Source organism: Odontesthes bonariensis, chromosome 7 (genome assembly GCF_027942865.1).
Source record: "Odontesthes bonariensis isolate fOdoBon6 chromosome 7, fOdoBon6.hap1, whole genome shotgun sequence".
Classification (NCBI taxonomy): Eukaryota; Metazoa; Chordata; class Actinopteri; order Atheriniformes; family Atherinopsidae; genus Odontesthes; species Odontesthes bonariensis.
The window spans coordinates 5942543-5962921 of NC_134512.1; the positions used below are offsets into that span (position 1 = coordinate 5942543).

General features: G+C 41.3%; 2 protein-coding genes across 8 annotated transcripts in view; both read right to left on the minus strand.

The window, feature by feature from the left end:
• Positions 1-7350, minus strand: part of LOC142383663 (bromodomain-containing protein 1-like) — a 31919-nt gene extending 24569 nt beyond the window's left edge. For all 5 annotated transcript variants that reach the window (XM_075469300.1, XM_075469302.1, XM_075469301.1 and 2 more), the window contains exons 1-6: positions 7062-7350; positions 3605-4980; positions 3051-3207; positions 2844-2972; positions 1713-1841; positions 778-1090 (exon numbers count right to left, since the gene is read on the minus strand). In XM_075469300.1, the coding sequence (XP_075325415.1) occupies positions 778-1090; positions 1713-1841; positions 2844-2972; positions 3051-3207; positions 3605-4962 (2086 nt within the window). In that variant the 5' untranslated portion in view covers positions 4963-4980; positions 7062-7350. The remainder of the gene's footprint in view (positions 1-777; positions 1091-1712; positions 1842-2843; positions 2973-3050; positions 3208-3604; positions 4981-7061) is intronic.
• A 660-nt stretch (positions 7351-8010) lies between these two features.
• ftsj1 (FtsJ RNA 2'-O-methyltransferase 1) lies at positions 8011-19795 on the minus strand. 3 transcript variants are annotated; one of them, XM_075469306.1, is made up of 11 exons: positions 19777-19795; positions 14776-14899; positions 14422-14491; positions 14181-14301; positions 12755-12833; positions 12619-12671; positions 12490-12543; positions 11566-11629; positions 11061-11144; positions 9457-9560; positions 8011-8467 (listed from the first exon to the last, which is right to left on the minus strand). In XM_075469306.1, the coding sequence occupies exons 2-11, from the start codon at positions 14894-14896 to the stop codon at positions 8294-8296; spliced, it is 924 nt and encodes a 307-aa protein (XP_075325421.1). In that variant the 5' UTR covers positions 14897-14899; positions 19777-19795; the 3' UTR covers positions 8011-8293. The 3 variants fall into 3 exon arrangements, with proteins under 3 accessions (XP_075325421.1, XP_075325420.1, XP_075325422.1); XM_075469305.1 differs by having other exon boundaries at positions 11566-11668; XM_075469307.1 differs by lacking the exon at positions 19777-19795 and adding an exon at positions 19236-19440 and having other exon boundaries at positions 11566-11668.
• Positions 19796-20379: the final 584 nt, after the last annotated feature.

Sequence of the window (20379 nt, forward strand, 5' to 3'; positions counted from 1 at the left end):
CTCTGTAAGATTGTGTTTCACCCCGTTAGCCTGTATTTAGCTTTGTAACACTGTATTTCGTTTTAAAATAAACGCAACAACATTCGCAGTCTGAAACTGTGCAGACTTGCCGCGGCAATACACGGCCAAAACGCATGATAGCGGAGGACTCCACTCGGGGCAGACCACAATAATATCAGATTCGGAAATAGTTCAAAAGCCGGTATTGCGTGCTCAGGTCAACAAACGTATTTCTGCATCAATTCCCATAACCCCGCGATCCGACGCCAGCTGGTCTGACATGCATGCTATGCATTGGAAGAGTGTGATCACATGGGAAATTGCGGACTTGGTGCGAAAGTCTCTCCTTAAAACTTTCCGTCATGCTAATAATAATGATCATAATATAATGAATATAAGCTGTTTACATGCTGCACTCTTGTTCCTTTAATGTTAATTGTTGATGTTTTTGATAAGATTTTGCAATATAATAAACACTGTTGCACCTTTTTCAGCTTGTGTAGGCCTATCAGTGCTTTCTGAACAGATTGAACACACTTTTAAAAATACCGCGATAATACCGAAAACCGTGATAATTTTGGTCACTATAACCGTGAGTTTAAATTTTCATAGCGTTACACCCCTATTCAATATTAGGCAAATATGCCCAAATGATGCTTTCAAACCTTTAAATTAAATCATTTAATTCTAATCTAATTTAATCCACTGACATCAAGATGGTAAAATCTCTGGTAAAATCTCTTAAGACACCTTCTCTGCCTCGATGAATCGACTTACCGTCCTCCCAGGAGAAGGAAGGTGGTGCCTCTAGTTTCGGTACCTCAGGCAAGTGCAACCCACTGGGAAAGTCAAAACCGATCCTATCAGCCTCTCTGCGGGCCCTGCGGAGGATGACCCCTCCGTGATCCAGCATCCGCTGAGCTGCCTTATAGAAGAATGTGTCCTTGGCATTGTATGTCATGCAGTTAGTGATTATGAGGTTGAAGTCAGCTTCAAAATCATCCAAGCTCCTGTAGTCATGAGCATCGATTCTTTTCCTCATGGTAGAGAAGTCCATTGGATCCTTGATGTGGTCCAGGTAGTCAGGGACCTGCAGAAGGTGAAGGAGATACATTAGTTGCAGACTGAGAAGAGATGAGGCTTAATTAGCAACATAATTTTGTGTATGCTTGGAAAGTAGCAATGAAAAATTTAAGTCCAAAAATCTATAACACAGACCATGATTTGATGTGGTTCAGAGAGTGCTTTATGATGGTTTAACACCTACTAATGAGCACTGATAAGAAAGCCTGATCTGGAATACGGCTTGTGTTCTGCATTTAATTAAGATTAAGATTAGATTTATTTGTCATGCATACACACGAAATTTGTCCTCCGCTTTTAACCCATCCAGGTTGGCACCTGTTGACACACACATGCACAGGGTCACACACTCAGAGACAGATGCCAACCTGGAGCGGTGGGCAGCCATTCACAGCGCTTGGGGCGCATGGGGGTATGGTGCCTTGCTCAAGGGCACCTCGGCCGTGACAAGGAAGTGAACTGACACCCCTCCAGCTGCCATTTCCACCAATCTTTTTTGATTGGCGACAGTGGGAATCGAACCTGCCAACCTTCCGGTTATTGGACGACCGACTCTAACCACTGAGCCACGGCCGCCCCGTTTAATTGCTTTAAACTATCTTTCAAAAGATCAATGAACAGTTACAAACCTCCTTAATGTTGACAGGCTGAGCAAAGATGCTGTACTGGTCCTTCTCCTGCAGCTGACTGAGCACAGCCCTCAGCAGGATGTTGAAGGGGGTCAGCTGGACTTCCAGCACCGACTGCTGGAGCTTCATCTGAGGGAAGAAGACAAACAACATTGATGAAAGCTGACCAGCTCCACACACAAACAAGAAAAAGGTTACAGATTGTATACCTGCGTTCCTATAGAACATCAAATTAACTGGTGTCCATTTCTCTGTATCAATGACCGTTTTTCGCACATTCACTTAAGCCCCCAAATTTTTTAGACATGTCCAAAGGTGACTGCAAATGAATATGCAAGTGTTTACTGCATTCACTCTGCACTTCTTGTGAATAGTACCCAGGCAGCAGCTGTGTATTAACTCTGGTGCTGACTGTGTCGACCATGTGTGAATACAGCAGGTGAGGAATAAAGAAAGATTCAAAACAACTAAACGTGCACGTTGATAAATGTTCACTACTTTTAGCTCAACTACATATTGCTTATCACTCATAAATTTATGTGTTATTGAGATGACTATAAAAACACTAACCATTATGGACAGACCAGAAGCTTTATTCATCATTCTCAACAAGCCGTAAACAAAATACTGAGAACTTTTGCATCATGTCCTGCCTCATGTGTGGTCTACCTAGCTGCCACTCTGTAGTATTTCATGTTGTAAGAGCACACCTTCAGATGAGAATCTGTAGCTGTGAAGTGCATGTGTGATGTGATACCCATGGAGAAAACTGATGTGATTTTCTGCACTATCAAAACGATATCTGATGTTCATGTGACATAACAGCCACTGACAGCCGGTACCTTTGGTGGAGAAGAGATCACAAGTGCAGCATAATAATGGTCTACAGGAAACCTCCAATTTTATTCACATGTTAGGAAAAAAATGACAAAATAATTGTAAACTGTGTGTTAGGAAAAAATAGGGAAATGATATGTAGCTTGCGGGTGATTTTGCATTAAGCCTGTGCTTGGTGTTTCTGTTTTATGGTTAGAATTAACTTCACATCCACACAGGAACCATGTCATCACTTATAGATTTCAAATTAAGCTTCGAGTCATTCGAAATATCAAATACTTAAAACACTCCCACCTCCTCTCTCTTCAGCTTCTCTCTCTTCCTAATAAGTTCCAGCAGCAGACGGGCTCGCTCGAGGTCATGGCGTAGGCGGTGCCACTCTTTCAACTGCTCCTTCAGTGCCTGGTTGGTCTCCTTGCGGTCCTGCAAGAAGCACACAAGCTTCTGCTCAATAACAAGTATATTGAAAAATAATGCTTCAATGTAATCGTCAGGACTGACCATCTGCTTGTCTTTAGATGGCTGAGGGTTAGCCTGTAGTCGACGGATCAGGGGCACATTGTTTCTTGATTGCCTCTTCATTACCCAGTAGCTCAGCACCCTCTCAACAAATAGACGCTTCCTCTGAACTGCTACCTGGTTCAGGATGGTGTCAAAACTACACCACAGGACACAGAAAGAGAGGCAAACCATCAGAACTTGGATTTTCTTCCTGATAAATTGAATGTTTTGGCCTGTGTGCTTTTTTTTACAAGTTCTAGTCTGTAGTCACTCTGCGTTGTTGTTTTGACCAGACTATGATGTTAGTCTTTTCCTAAATCTAACATATTGACATTGTGTATAAACATTATAGCTGGCAGGGAAAGAGTAGCCGCTTGCACATTTCTGCAACAAACAGGACTCTTGGAAAAGAATGTCAAAATATGAGGTCTCCAACTGTTGATTAAAAACTGCCACAGAAACTATCCTTTTAAAATCAAAATATATCAAGTTTATTACATGGAAGAGAGAAACAGGTGACCTATAATATTGTTGTGTCTTTGTTGCCTTCTTACCTTGACACAGTGATGCTCGGCCCAGAGTTGGTTGGCGTCACAGCTTCTGGTTCTGGTACTAGCTCTGTTCTCTTAATCTTTTTCTTCTGCCAGCCCTTAGAGCGAGCCTTCCCCCTCTTGTCAGCCCGCTTGTGACAGGCTCCATTTTTGGGGTGATGGTTCTCATAGATGTTGAGAGGCCTGCGGTCACAGCCTTCAGGTGTGTGACTGCAGCAGAAGGCAGTTTTTTTTACAGAGAAGACGGTGGCGCCGGATGTAGTCACCTCTTTGACAGGCTCCATCTTCATGTAGAGGCCAGCCTTTTGGGCACAGCTTACGTGGAAGGCAGTATAACAGTTGATCTTGTCGCACTGGATGCAAGCTCCTGCACCCTTCGCCTTACACAGGTAGCATGTGAGCTTCCAGCGGGCCGGTGGGATGTTGCGGACGCCATCGATGGGCTCAATGAAAACTGTGTCAGAGAATCCAACTTCAGGCACCCACAGAGCACATGCTACATGGCCCCAGCGGTCATCGTCTGTCTTCTTCAGAGCTCCTCCTTGGTTGGGGCAGAAGAGGCATTCAGCTGGCCGTGATGGACACTGTAGGCAGTGACGGCACAACCACTGACCCTCAGGGATGTACGGCACACCGTAACACTCCTGGTGCACTGGAATATTACAGGAGTCACAGAAGAGGATGACATTACTATCTGCTCCATCTCCATCCATGCAGATGCAACAAACGGCATCCTCATCTACCAGCGACTGGAGGTGGTTCTGACCTTGTGTGGCGAAATGCGACTCCTTCTCGAAACGGTCCATGAGGAACTCAAACAGGTTATGTGACACCTGGCTGATACCCTCACTCTTCCTTTTCTCATTAATAAGCTCCAGCCAGGCGTAGTCTTCCTCATCCATGTCATACTCCACCTCCTCATCCAGCTCCTCTGCTGTCCTCTCAGCGTATTTGTAATATGCTGCCGACCTCTTCGGCACTACTGGCAGATTGTATTCGACCGTTCTAACCCTCGGCTCCAAAAGGCAACCAGTGCCGCAACCATGCGAGGCGATGAGAGCAGCATTCTTCTTCTGCTGGTTATTTTTCAGGCGCACAGAGCGAACCAGGACCTGCTGGGGCTTCTCGTTGTTCTCCTTGTTGCTGTTGCACTCCATGATCTCCTGGGCTGTGGGATCATCATCAGTGATGACATCCAGCTTTTCATAGATGCTGAGCCGATGCACCCTGCCATCTACCTCCAGCTCAACCATCCGCTGCGCTTGTGCATAAGTAAGCGTCTCCCTGTTGGGTGATGGCTTGATGGGAGAAGACTCCCTCTTTAGCACAGCTGGGCGGTGGTTTCGGCCTTTTCTTTTCATTTTGTTGCAGCAAGGATCCTGAAAACAGCATCAATGAAACACATCGAGTGACTCACTGATGTAATTGTGTTACAGAAAACACTGAAATATATTTTTTTCATTACATTTAATTTCCCTCTGAAGCAGCAACCAGAACACACATGAGATTATGGGTTGGATCTCACAGAATGTGAAGCAATGACTAATTATTTAAAAACCTAAATGCTGATATGAAGGAGCGATGTTTAAAAGTTGATGTGTTTTGACAAGAATAGCAACATTTCTTACAGCCCTCAGTCAGATAGACACTGAAAAATATCCAAAAATAGAGTTTGCATATTTTATGGTGTTTTATATTTCTCCTTGTTAACATGTTATGGATTTAGATAAGCTTTCAGCATTTGCACAGAACACTGAAACACTATAATACCCTCTTCATTGGGAAGTAATGCACAACTGAGGAGGGATCAAGATATAGACATAAAATAATGTAAAACAAAATAAGACCTTACTGTTAGCTCTTATATGGAATCACAAGTATTGCCCCTATAAATGTTTGTCAATATGTTTGTTGTCAATGTGCCTTTGTTGATACAGATGCTATTGCAGTAAGTCTCTAAGGCAGTCGAGGATAGTTTCACTGGTCTTACCAAAACTACTAATATGTGAGATTAGATTAGATTCACCTTTATTGTCATTGCACAGAGTACACAAGTATTGAGACAACGAAAAGCAGTTTAGCATCTAACCCAAAGTGCAAAGAAGCAGAAAGTGTTGAGTATGTGCATGTGCAGTAAGAACAGAATGCTAATAAACTGTGGGTAACTATAAACATAAGTATAAATATATGCAGTATGTACAGTATATATCGATAGTTTTACTATACATAAACTATTGACACTATCAATATATTATCTATCCATCCATCCATTTTCTATACCCGCTTAATCCAACTGTCGGGTCGTGTGTCCCAGCAATCATTGGACGAGAGGCAGGGTACACCCTGGACAGGTCTCAATATATTACATGATACAATAATATACTAGATTTCAAACTACATAAAACGTCTTAATGCATCCATTTTAAATTAAGTATTTTAACACAATTAATTTAAGACTAGTAAAACTAGAATATTGTAAGTGGTAGAATCCAACATACCTTTTGACTCAATAATTCACTGTCTAGTACTTGCCTAAGTGCAACATTTTAATGTATGTATGCATCTCAAACTTCATTCATATTAAACCACTTTACTGCGTACTGCAGAGCTGGTGACACTGGTGAAAAATTCTAAATCGGGGCTGCAACTACCTTCTTAAACTAAGATAAAGACTATTTCTTGTTTGACGGAAAATGTTCTAATAGGTTATTTCATTATAAAACATAAATAACATTTATGGCAAGCCTTATAACACTGCTCACAATTTTCTGCATTCAACAACTGTACCCTCGCAAAGCTTCTAGAAGGGCACATGAAGTTCAGGTAGTACCTTTAAATGTGCCGCTCCAGTGTGTGTTCCTGCAGCTTTAAATTAAGTGATAAACAAGCTTTCAGTTGGCTGCAAAATAGTGCAGGGGGCGGAAACATAACGTTCACTGGATGAATGAAAGACATGTACCGAGGCCAGCACGCTTCCATTCAGATTGCAGCGACCTTCCAACAGGCAACAGTAACCTGACTGAAGTCGCTTAGAGCCATTTGTTGCTAATTAACGGTGGCTAACAGCAATAGCTGCATCGTCTCTTCCTTCCTCTGTGTAAATTGAACGAATGCCACGAATGTCTTAAACCCTCAATTAGTAACCTATAAAGTTCATTTGTGTGACCAGTAGAACATGCTTCAAATTTACAGAAAAAGAAGACACAGTGATGCTCCGCAAACAGTCGGTGGCCTCTTTGCACACAAATTGAACGCATTGGGACACTCCGTCCAGAAATTGAGCTAATGTTACCATGCTAGCAGCAGGGGGAGGAAATATGGCGACCAACACAACAAGAGACTGCCTCAACTGAAAGTTGTTTTCTCTTTAGACCTGCACATTGAACTTATATTTTCAAGTACTCTTATATTTGTGTAAACTAATATTAAATAGACTATGAGGGCATGCGGCAAAACATACCTTGGTATTCTCCCGTATTCAGCTTAGAAAACAGCAGCAATGGCGGTGCGGCCTGCAGAGTAAAGCAGCAGTTAAATCCACATTCAGTCGGCTTATCCAACGGCGACCGCGGTTCGTACCGAACCGAGTAAGATCTGAAAGTGACCGACAGGTATCCAGGGCGACGGAAACGGTTTCAAGTGCTAAAGGCGTATATGGGGATAAACAGTGATCGTTTGGACTGTGGAACAGTGGCTTGAAGTGGCTCAGCTGCCGCCTGTGCTTTTCTTCCCCCACAACAATGCGGTTGTGTGAGTTGCCACGCAGAAACGTCATCGCGTACACTGGAAAACGAGGAAGTAACTTCGGGTTCCGTTTTTTGGAAGGAAGGGAGTAAGGGAGGGAGGGGGGGGGGGGGGGGGAGGCTTTACACATTTTTCAATTAACAAAAAGAGATTTACTGTTTACCAACAGTTTGCTTTTGCAGATTTTTTCAGTAGGCTACTAACTCAAGCGGGAGAAAATGCAAGGGACTATTCTCAGCAATTGATTAATCTTGACAACACAGTAATGTCACACTGCATTAAACTGTTAAAACTGTGTAAAACAAGAACAATTATTTATTATTCCAGTAATATGTCTCTATGACTCAGAGAGAAGGGATACTTACGGCCGATGTATAGCCAAATCAGTTTGGATGAGTACTTTGACAATCCATTCCTTCAAAAGATTTCTTTTCCTCTCTTTTAGTGTAGGTCTCAAACTTTCGAATTAAAGTTTTTCTTTAAAACAGTTAATCCAGGTTATATCCGAGTTGGAAAGATTATTTTTAGTTAGAGGCATTAATATTACATGTCATAATAAAGGTTTTTCTTTTCTTTTATATTTTAATTGTCTTCCTGCTGTTGTTTACAAAGCCCTTTATATCAGTTTAATTAGTCTTAAAATAAAAAAATATATATGCCTGATATCCACTGTAAAATAACTTTTATTTCTTAAATGTAAAAATTGTACAATTCCTCAATGACAGATGAAAAAAAACTCAGTCATAAGGAACATTATATTGAATCAGTCAAACAAATAAAATCACACTCCTTGAAATCTTCACGTGGAAGCTGCTAAGCCAGGCTAATGCTCTGGCCCTCTTTCACTTCTGGACAAACCCATCTTCTCATCCTCAATGCTCCTTTAATAATGCTGTCCTCAATTTGAGGGTCTTTTTTCTTCCAATAAGCTGTAGTTGGGAGCTGGGGTCAGGTGGACTCAGATGATGACTTCAGATCATCTGCATTCTGGCTGTGGCAGATAGATGGAGCATCCTCTTTGGACAGCAGGTTGCTCTTGCGGAGGTGGCAGGCCTGCTGGTAAGGGGGGCATATAGGAGGCTGGGTGGGGGGAGTGTACTGATACTGCTTATCAGTATCAAGCTGAAAAAGGCAAGAAACAGTCAAGAAAAGAATGAAACCAACAGGATCACTGCATTCATCGCTTTGAAACAAGAATTAATAGATTCTTAGTTTACACTCTGGAAATACTGGATACATTCCACTAATCATCTAAATGAAGATGTTTGGTTTGGGACCCAAGTAAAAACTGGCTGATTGCTGTCAATTTCATGTGTAAAGAATACCATTCCATTCATCTTTTTGCAGATGAACATCAAAGCTAAATATGAATTTATTTGATAAATTTAGCTTAAAATAATAAGACTATGGGTTAAATTACTTTTTAATAATTGGTCATTGTAAGGTATTAATAAGGTTAGCACAAGGGCAAAAAGTATGACAATTGTTTTCTTAAGGAAAAGTAGTACTGCCACAGTCTAAGAATTCTAATTAAGGGATTGTATGTAAAATTAAAAATATTATTTATCACCATCTTAACGTACACAAAGTATGAAAACAAAAAGTACTCAGACATTGATTTCAAAGACTGAATCCCGTTTAATTTGGTGACATTTTTAGATCTTAAGATATGAAACTGACACTGTTTTATGAATTTACTGTAACAAAAAAGGGAAAGAGTCTCAATTTTTTTGTCCATCGGATGTAGTTAACTTTGATGAGTTTTTATGGATTCAGTTAGACAAGGAAGCCCTTTTTCCTCAAAATTACTCAAACTCTGGTCTGTTAAGTAACCTACCAATTATATTTTTTGAAAATCATTAGCAATTATATTCGAATAGTGATGGATTAAATTTTACTATGATAAAATAATTCAATTCCAATTTAAACAAAAAAACAAAAAAAACAATGGGATGACCCATTTGTCTATCGTCATTGATTTAACATTTAAAGAGAATATTTAACTTTGTAAATGGGAAGAAAACTAACATGTGGATAAAACAGTTGACATAATGTATGATAATAATGTATGAACCATGTTTAGGCTGGCAAGACATAACAAAGCTCCTCACCTGCAGTGGGTAGGTTCTATCTGAGTCGAAGGCGCTGAGGTCACCACACGCCAGGAAGGGAACAATGATGCGGTTTGGACCCTCTAACTGGTTAAAGTCCACATCTAAAGGGAAGAGACCAGAGGACAGACTGAGGACAGAATTCATTAAATTACGAACCTCTGCTTTCAATTAAGTTTCTTGATATGATCAACTGTATACAGCATTATCCAGTGCAGTGGATTTGAGTTTGACCTGGCCATTTAATTGGACCACTGTCATGGTTGCAATATACAAGTACAGGGGAGATCAAGTTTCTGACGATGCAGTGTACAACGTGAGAGCCTCCTGCTTCCAACTTTCTCTGTTAGAGATAATTAAACATAAAGACTATCAAAGTATAGACAAAAATCACTGCACAGAAGCCATCTTTAAGTCACTTGAATGCCATTTTGTCATAGGATGCCGTAGTTATAAAATCAGGATTTAGGTTTTTTTTTTTTCCCATCCCAGTCGAGGAATGCTTAAGTGACCATAAGCTGACACAATTTCTGATATGTTTAGTCATCTCACAAAAAGAAAACAATTAAAAATATGTGAATTAAAGCAGCTTTATTGGGAATTCAGTTGTCGTAATATACACTTAGGGGTTTCTTTTTTCACAAAAAGACGCAGTTATCCTGGTGATTGTCTGTTTTTTCCAGCTTCTTTTATTCATTGGACAAAAACAGAGTAGAATGTGTCAAGCGTCTAAAGTCGTTTGAGTCTTGCTGAGTATGCACGCAGGAGCAGGTTTCCCTAACAATGTCAATACTGCCTAAGTATAATAATGGCTGCCCAAACATAGTTGACAACCAACTCGCATTTTGCTATTTTTTACAATCCAAAGTAGTAAAATCTACAACTGCAATACTGCAGATTCAGACCCTGCCCATCTTTCTGACACAGTTGCTAATTACAGTTGCAAATTAGGCATCGCACCATTTAGACCTCTTTTCAGAACCTTTCAGCATCTTTTTGTGAAAAATCACCTCGTGAAAAATGTAGCAGCCCTCTGAGCAAACTGAGTAATTCTCTGAGTAATTCTCGCAATTAGTAATTAAAGAGTAATTCTTGCACTACTCCTTTCTGCTTCAAAGGCAGACCTTGTTTATCAGATCAGTAAATATACAGACCTAATGCGACTGGTAATGCAACTGCAGTCTGTTCAGTAAGTAGCAGAATGAACAAGGACCATATGACAGCTGACAGGCATTGTGTTGCAAGGTCAATAACAACGAATGAAAATATAAAAAAATTATGCTGTAAGTACATTGTTCAGCAAAGTGAGACTTGATGTTACTGACCGAATTTCAATATAATCATCTTTTCTACTTAATGGCGTGACATGTCATAGCAAGTACTTGTTCTGCTTATGTTGCATGAGCAAAAAAAACGTCACATTTATACAGGTGACACATTCATACAGTGTCCTGCCAATATAGTGTCAGACTATTCCTTTAACTTTGAAGACAGGTGATGCATCTAAGAAGAATCGGTTGAAAGCACAATTATTTATAAATGTCTTTCTGATTACTAGATTGTCTTAATTGATTAATGAATTTTCATCATGGCCTCATAGTTACCATAGGAGTGATCCAGCAGAGGGTTGGACATGTTGGGGACATAACCCTCAGGAGGAGAGTAATTCTGACACACCACGAAGGCCTCTGCACATAGAAAGACAGATCTTGTGTTTATTTTGGGAACCAAGTTCATGAAAAATGATGAGATGTAAATCATTGTGCCAAAATCAAGAATAACACACCAGCCAAAGCAGCTATTTATCATTGTGGTTGAAAGTAACATTCTGTTTGCGACAGTGTCAGGATGAAAATTTTGCTAAAACACGACACAATATAAACAAAATATCAACGAAGATAAGACAAAAATTGAAACAAATTTTCAGAAGACAGAATAAAGCAACAAAAGAAACTCCTGCTGCCAATTATTAAACATATTTAAACTTTCAGTAACCTGACAGCTCTGCATTTCATAATGTAAAATTCTCAGGCTTTCAATGAGTGACTGAATAGATGGAGTTTGCTGCCCAACAAGCTTGTGGATTGGACAACAGTGGTTGTGACTCACCAATGCTGGAGTTTCTGCTGCTGCGTGGCTTGGCACAGGTCACACCACTGAAGAAGATCTTCAGCTGAGAGTACAGAAGAGTTACATCTTTACCTCGGAAGATCTGAGAATATGGGACAGGATTGATATTAGTCGATCTCATTGGAGACGCAACATCCACAGCCCCCAATGCACCACTTACTGTGTATAATAATCATATAATAATTAAATTTAGGTTTTGGGTGACTAAAAATAGACAGCAACACAACAATTTTGGCAAGTTTCACTCAGACTGTGATTTAGATTTAATAAACAGTCACACTTTGACTGTTTATGACTCACCAAACAGTTATAAAGATATTACACTGAGAAAATTCAGTCAAGAATGTGATGATAAAAAAAAGAAAAAGTTTACAATAAACACAATAAACGCTCTCTTTATAATGTTGCACATTATTATCAGTGAGCTGCAAAAATGATCAGCTATGTTTTTCTCCTTTGTATCAGCTGGTGTCGTTTTCTGCTTTTATACTAACATCTGGCTTTTGAGTGCAACAAGAAGGTGTTTTATTCAGTCCTACAAAGGTTACCTGAGGTGGGCTCCAAAAGTGAGTCTGGTCATCACATAACTGCTGTATTCACAAGTATCTATCGGTTCTATCTCCAAACAGCGTAGATGGGGACACGACACCAGTGTTTTCTAATTTTCTTAGGGTACTGCAGTTCTAGCTATAACTCTGAGCACACCCCTTTTTCTGTACAGAAACACACATTTACTATCTGTAACATCTCATGGCGGCTCTAAAAATTTAAATTTTAAAATTTTACTCAACCACATCTAACCATCACTTTGGATGAGTAGCTTTACCGTTTCTGATACTATAAGATATATTTGAGTACAGCTGTGAATTATTGATAAATGAAAAGAATAAAAGTTGGCCACACCTTGGCAACAAATGTTCCTCCAGGTTTCAGGACATGAGTGGTGATGTTCAGAGCCTAAGAGACAGACAGCCATCAGGGTGACATCAGAAAACATCTTTCAGATAAACACGAATGCATCTCTGTACTTACAGCTAGTAGGAGCTGAGCTTGGATGTACTCATCCACATCATGGAGCCCGGTTACTATGGAAATCAAACAGGACAGAAAATAAAAACAACATCAGGGAGATAGTTGAGACAGGACAGACATGATATGAGCACCTCACCATCTGGAGCTCCATCACACACCACTAGGTCTGCTGGCTGCCCCTCGAAGTGACGAATTATCTCCTGAGCTGTCGATACCTGAGAGGAAGAAGAGAAAGCAGGTCATGTGACACATCCCTGCACGATTAATTTATACTTAAAGAGAGTCTTTGGTTTAATGTCCTGTTTGTATTCTGTCAGGGGGAAGACTAAAGTGAACATTCACCTGATGACAAGAAGACTTGTATCTGAAGTTCAAAATGGTATCCATTATGTCAAACACATTCCATATTTTTTCACTTTCCTTTCCATCACTTATAAACTTTGCTCTATAATCATGAAAATTGTTCAACTATTCTTTTTTGCTAAACTAACATTAAAAATAAAAGGTTTTTAAACACATGTTGCCCTAAAGCAATAATATGATAAATAAGCAATAATAATAGTTAAAAGATTGGAATGTGTAGCCTCTATGAGACTGAGGATCAATGTATTTCAAGCCTGATTTAATGCCAGACTGGCTGTCCCTCAAAACAATGTGCAAACAGTGTATTACTGAGTGAATAGTATGAGTTCCCTGCAGCTCTGGAACCTTAATGAAAAAAAAAAAAACAGAAACCAGCCATGTGGCATTTTTCATTGCATATTAAAATTCCTTGTTTTCTCATAGTCAGGTTGAGATCCTTGCGCCATGCACATTCACCCTTCATACCACGCCACGCCACATCAAGTTAAGTCAAGTCTTTTGTTTTTCCAAGTCATGTTCTTTGTTTGGTTTTAGTCATGTTTTGTTTTCATAGTTCTAGTCTTGTCATCCAGCTCAGCCGCGTTTTGCTTTAACCTTGTTTTTGATTAATAAATCAAGTCTTGTTTTTTGAAGTCCGCATTCGTGTCCTTACGCCTCGCAACCCACACAACATAACAATTTGAGCAGATCCATAGAGTCATGATAACCATCCATCCATTTTCTATACCCACTTAATCCAATTCAGGATTGCAGAGGTGCTGAAGCCCATCAATGGGTCGCCATACACAGGTTGCAAGTCTATCGCAGGGCCACACAGAGATAAAACAACCATTCTAGGGACAATTTAGAACATGCATGTTTTTCCACAATGGGAGGAAGCGGGAGTTGTCCAAACAGAACACGCAAATTCCATGCAAAGTTGCTTTGAGGCGACAGTGCTAATAACCACACCACCGTACAGCCCCCTCATGATAACCATATGAGATCAACTGTGAAAAAAGCCTTGTTAAAAAAGTCAGAACTATCTTTTAAGAGCAAATCAACACAAGTTCACACTATTGAACTTTACAGCAACCACAATTGCTAAGAAGTTAGTGTAGAAAAATAAAAAAGAATGAAAGAACCAGAAATGATGGTTAAACATTAGGTTCACTATGTGGAGCTCCTGTAGTGGGTCAGGCACATGTGTTTTTCTCCACCTTGGTGATGTCTCCCTGAATCTGAGTGACTCCTGGCAGAGGAGCCATGGCCTGCAGGTCCACCGCCACAATTTTCACTTCTTCACCCCCCTCACCCATCTCACTCTTCTCCTCACGCCCTCTGAGTAGGTATAAAACATAACAATTATTTTTTTTCCTTTAATGCTGGATTTAAAAGTCTAAATACTGTTCTTTTGTGAATATGCAAAAAACAGCAGCCATATAGAGGAATGGAAGCGACCTGAGTTTCCGACTGAGAACCTGACTCCAGCTGCCTGGTGCTGCACATAAATCCACTGCTCTGTTGACACCTGAGAGAAAAACATGAGAAAAAAGAACATAAGAGGACAAAAGACAATTACTAACAAACAACAGACGAGTACAGCTGGTATAGTTGTTTCTGGTTAGTCAGTTCCATGTAAAATAGTAAAATAGTAAGGTGAATACTTTGGGGTTCATGGGTATTGATCAAATGTAGTCAGTCATTTCAAGACATCTACCAAGTCGTGATGTGCATTTCCATTACTAAATTAACAAATAGATTGATGTAAAGAAATAAATAACATCTGTGCCTAATGTGTTTTGTGCATCTCACCTTTGAACAGGTTGAACTCATAGTCGAGCTGCAGCAACTTGAAGGCGCTTCTCGCTCTCCAGCCCTCTTCTTTGGCCAGACGGTAATAAATGTCACGTTTATCTTTGGAGGAGCGACCCATTCTCTGACAGAAAGCACACAGAAGCAGAAACAAACCAGCCTCTTTTATCCTATTCTTTCAGTGTCAGAACTATAATGATAGTGTAGCGACCCCAGTGTAATGTTCCTTTTATAATGTTTACCCGTTCAAATGTTCTGTGAGTATTGACTGTCTGTGATGCATTGAATGTGTGTGGGCTTGTGGCAGGTATGCTGAGAAAGTTAGCGGGGCGGGGTCGAGTGTGAGGGACGGAGGCTTGTGAGTGTGTGGAGATGTGAGTGCGAGTGAGAAGGCAGAAGGTCAGGCGAGTTAATATGGAGCATGTTGTTTTCGGCGTGGTTACTGCCGACACTAACCATTTGTGCTTATTATAAAACATGAGATCAACTGTTTGTGGAATAGCTTTTCGTCATCCTTTCAGCATGTTCATCCGACCTCTACATTGCTGTCAGAACTAAAGGCTTGTGTCGAAGTCTGTTTCCCCGTCAAAATCTGTTCCCCCTCCAGCTTCACCGAAGCACCACTCCATCAACACAGGGAAAAAAAACGTGCTCTCGCTGCAAACTCATTCCCAACTAAGTGTGCTCGTACCACGGTATTACTACGGAGACTGTAAAGGCCAGAATTTGTTTCTTTTTGCAGCGTTTAATTTTTTTTCCCCCAAGATTTTACAATTTGAAAAGTTGGGAAAAAAACTGACTTTATATTCTCTATATGCTTATGTCTTTGCATTTGCTTTAACTTATGTGAAAATGTGCGCTCATATATTTTGTATGGATAAAAATGTTATACCCTTATTGTTAATCATATGTCACCTATTCTACAGAGTCATAAAAGTTGGAATTTTATGAGAGAATATTTTATTGTAGATAGTTGAATAAAATGAAAGTTTGAGTACATAATCTTTATTTTTCTCTTGAAACATCACTTTCTCCTTCAAAATATATAAGTACAGTGATTCTGTTCCTGTTTTTCTGTCTGTTACGGCAGGGGGAAAATGGCTGGGAAAAATCACTATCAGATCCCGTCCCCCTGTGACAGCTATGAAATTCATACTGCTCACTTCTTACCTCTTAACCAATAAATCCTACAATTTTCATCCTTCTTTGTCATAATTTGTTTATTATAGGAGGGGGTACACACCCTGACAACTGGCAAAGTCAGTAGGACAGTAAAGCACTCCAGCTGGCCCTGTGCCTTACAGATGAGGTATTGACATGCTTGCTGCTGCTTAGCCTGGCTGAACAAGATGACTATAGGGCTTTAGTTGGGGTTCTGGTGGGCTGGACCCATGTTGGAGACTTTTACCACATTCCCAGCACCTAGGCATGGGCTCTATGTATAGCACTTGTTGACTCCACACTGATAAGAGTCTCCGATCCTCAGCCACCCCTCCCCCTGGACCTCAACCTCTCGTGCGTCCTGGACACAGATGTCAACGATGTTGGTATGGAGGCAGTGCTGAGCCAAAGTGCTTTAAACAAAGCTGAACGGCACTATTGTATGAAGCGTAGAGAGCTCCATGCTATTGTGAGAGTAATAAGCCAGTGTTTCTCAATTCCGGTCCTCGGGTACCACTGCCCTGCATGTTTTCGATGTTTCCCTCCTCCAGCACACCTGATTCAAATGAATGGCTCCTGATCAGGCCACTGCACTGAGTTGATCATTTGAATCAGGTGTGCTGGAGGAGGGAAACATCGAAAACATGCAGGGCAGTGGTACCCGAGGACCGGAATTGAGAAACACTGTAATAAACCACTTCATGTATTACCTTTGCGGCCTACCTTTCACTGTCCTGACCACACAGCCCTCCGGTGGTTAATGTCCTTCACAGAACTGGAAGGGCAGGTTGCACGCTGGCAGGAAGCACTGGCACGCTACATTTTCAAGGTAGAATACAGGCCTGAAGCTCGCCATGCCGATGCTGACGCCATGTCCCAGCACCAGCCAGCTACAGGCTAGCAGAGGTGGCAGGTGGTGGTCCCCAGAGCACAAAATGTCTAAAGGCCTCTCATGGGACTACTGGGGCAGGACACTTCGGGTCTCAAAAACCCTTCATCGGCTCTGGCAAGGTTTCTACTGGAGAACTGTTAAGGACTTTTGCCGCCACAGAGACCTCTGCACAGTGCACAAGGGTCCCCCAGATCAGTCTCACACCCAGCTTCAACAGCTGGCAGTGTTGGCCCAGATGGAGACGGTGGCGGTGGACATAATGGGCCCGTTTCCTCGCACAGATAAGGAGGGTGAAACTATTGCAGATGCTTTGGTGGAGGGCATGTTTACCAGGTTTGGGACTGCTGAGGTCATTCGCAGCAACCAAGGAAGAAACTTTGAATCAGGTGTGTTCACTGCTATGTGTAAGCATCTAAGAATGCAAAAGACTCGGACTACACCTTTACATCCTCAGAGTGATGGACTTGTCGAACGTGACGAACAGAACTCTGGCAAAACAACTCGCCATCCTCACTGCAGAACACCAGCGTGATTGGGACATGCACCTCCCTCTTATCTTATTCGCCTGCAGCTCAGCTGTGCAGGATTCCACCTCATGCACACCTGCCCTTCTCATGTTGGGGTGAGAGCTATGGACGCAGCAGAAATGGCTTTGGGCAGATCCCCTGACACACCAGCGATTCCACCAGGATCAGAATACTCTAGAAGACTCCAGGACCTGAAGGAGTCAGCTCATGCCCCGCGAACAGCTCGAGAAAGCATGAGACAGAAAAGAAACTATGACATGAGGGCCAGAGGGAAGGGTTTTGAGGCCAGGAACATTGTGTGGTTCTCAAGGAGAAAGAGAGGCTGGTGCTCTAAGTTGGACTTCCACTGGGTGGGGCCTTGTGAGGCATTAGAGAAGCTGGGTGAAGTGGTATACAGGGTCCAGCTGCCACCTTGAGGGACTCGGGTGGGTATCCACAGGGACAGGTTGGCCGCATACAGAGGTGATGCACGTCTGCCTCAGCGCTCTGGTTTGAAACATTCCCAGAGTAATAAAACAGCCACATCCACTGGGCTGCTCACTGTTTGTCACACTCACCCCCTGCTCATCAGCAGGTTGTTGCAAGACTGCTGTCACAGCTGTTTGTGCTCACTCCGAGGCGGCCCCCAAGACGGAGAAGGGCCCCAAACTACCTAAGAGACTTTTCATGTTGTCCCTTGCGGCGAGTAACATTGTAAGGGAAGGGAAGTGTAGAGGCCCCATTGTAACGTTTCCTTTGATCATGTTTAGCTGTTCAAATGTTCTATGAGTATTGACAGTCTGTGATGCATTGAATGTGTGTGGGGTTATGACAGGACGGGGTCGAATGTCAGGGATGGAGGCCTGTGAGTGTGTGGAGATGTGAGCGTTCGCACTTTCACATCTCCACACACTCACAGGTGAGAGAGTCAGGCAAGTTCGTGCTTATTATAAAATCAACCTTTTGTGGAATAGCTCTTCGTCATCCCTTTAGCAGGTCCTGCCGGACGCTACAATATAATGTCAGCTTGCTGTCGGAATTACTGACATTTTTAGCTCGTGTTTGTCCGCTGTGCAGTTTGTTTTTACTTATCACTTTCAGGAGACAAAGTAGCACAATAGTATTAACGATAAATATAATAGCATACTCAGTTCAAATATATCCGTACTTTACGATATTCATATTACAGAAGTACCAAATAGAAATTTAAAACATTCTAAAAATAGGCCACCTTTAAAGTATCAATTGGATGCAGTTTGCTAATGGCACTTTCCAATCAAATAAATCACTTACTGTGGTAAGCACAAGATTTTGGCATGTAGGGATTTTTTTTTTATGATAAGATAACACGAAATAATATTACTCTCTATTGTCCGTTTGCACGGAAAATTGCACTGCTGTACCCTAACAATATATATATAAAAGACATTGCGTTAAAAATTTGACGCTAACCATAAATTTGAGCATCAAAATAACATTCAGACATGTAAAAGTGCATACTCATCAAGTCCATCAGAGCTTGCAAATATAAATAGTGCAATGCTATGGGTTGAGAAGAAAAAGAATGTGGATAAAAAATTAGTGTTTCTATTTATTCCTACTTCCTATTGCTCCTTCCAAGGGCTACTTTTCATCTTAACCTAATTTAATTTTTTCATAATTGTGATTTATAGACCACTGTTAATCGTTCAATCTTGTCTAAGTCCATTTTCACAGCGATACTTCTCGTCGCGTTAAAATCAGACATCCTATTTTCACAGTTGTTTGACATAAGGTTTGCCTGTGTCTCTAATATATATAGATATATATATATAAACATACATTCACATCAGGCAAAACACTTAAGACAACATAACATCCTATTTAAATATCATTTCTTGGATACAAACTGCGTTACTTACTGTTCACGTTCTGTTTTAGTATCAACGAAGGAAAGACCCTTGGTACTCGTGGTAGCGCCTGTTCAAAAATCATACGCGCATAGACACACACACTTAGCTTTTCAATTTAAACTCAAGTAACGCTGAAAGGCACGCTTATGAAGGTTATCAAATACTTTAGCTTTAAATACTTCGAAAGAAATGTTTTTCTTTTTTCGTTTGTTTTCCGTTTTCTGTCTTTTCAGTAGTGGCCACACGATGGCACCGCTCTCGTCAGAAATGGGCTCTGCTTCCAGCCTTATCCAACAGTTTAAATCTGCAACCTGCTGGACGGATACAAAAGTCTGAACAATATACTGCAAATAAGAGAGTTAGTAAACTACCTACCTACTTATATATACCCACCCATGTAAAATGACTTATGCAATGACGGTTTTGTCTAATGTCAGGCCAAGAATCTCACTGTGAGGCAACAGTGCTAACCACCACACAGGACATTTTTAACTTAAATTTAAAGCATGCATATTAATTAAAAATAATTTAACACATATTGGTCCCTCACCAGCCGACCACTGTCGTCATCAGGGAAGATTGCAGGATTGTCCCAGTCCATGGCTGGTGGCACTCTGGACCCCTTTCTCAGGTGGGCTACATTGTGGAGGACAGCACAAGTCACAGTAATGTCACATGCCCTCAAAGGGCTGACCCTTAATTTGTGAAGACACTGAAAGCATGCCTTCAGGAGGCAAAAGGTCATTTCAGCTCTGGCCCTGGTCTTGGCATGGGCATGGTTGTAGGCCTGCTGTGCTTCCTGGGGGTCTGTGAATGGTGCCAGTGTCAGGAGAAAAGGCTGGTAGGCATACCCCTGTCTCCCAGCAACACACCAGAGAATTCACCTGTCAACCCAAAATCTCATCATTACAACCACATGAACAGAGTGACATTCTTGACACAGCCATGATATAAAAAGCGGTTATTGGGGTTGTGTGGCTCACCTTGTGATAGGCGCTGATAGATTTCAGTGGTCCGAAAGAGTCTGGAGTCATGGACTGAGCCAGGCTATTAAACTATTAAACTAATCAATGCACATCACAAGCAAAGTACAGTGTTCATCAATTGACAATATCAAAAAGTTATGTTCACCTGAACATTAATGTTGTGAAAG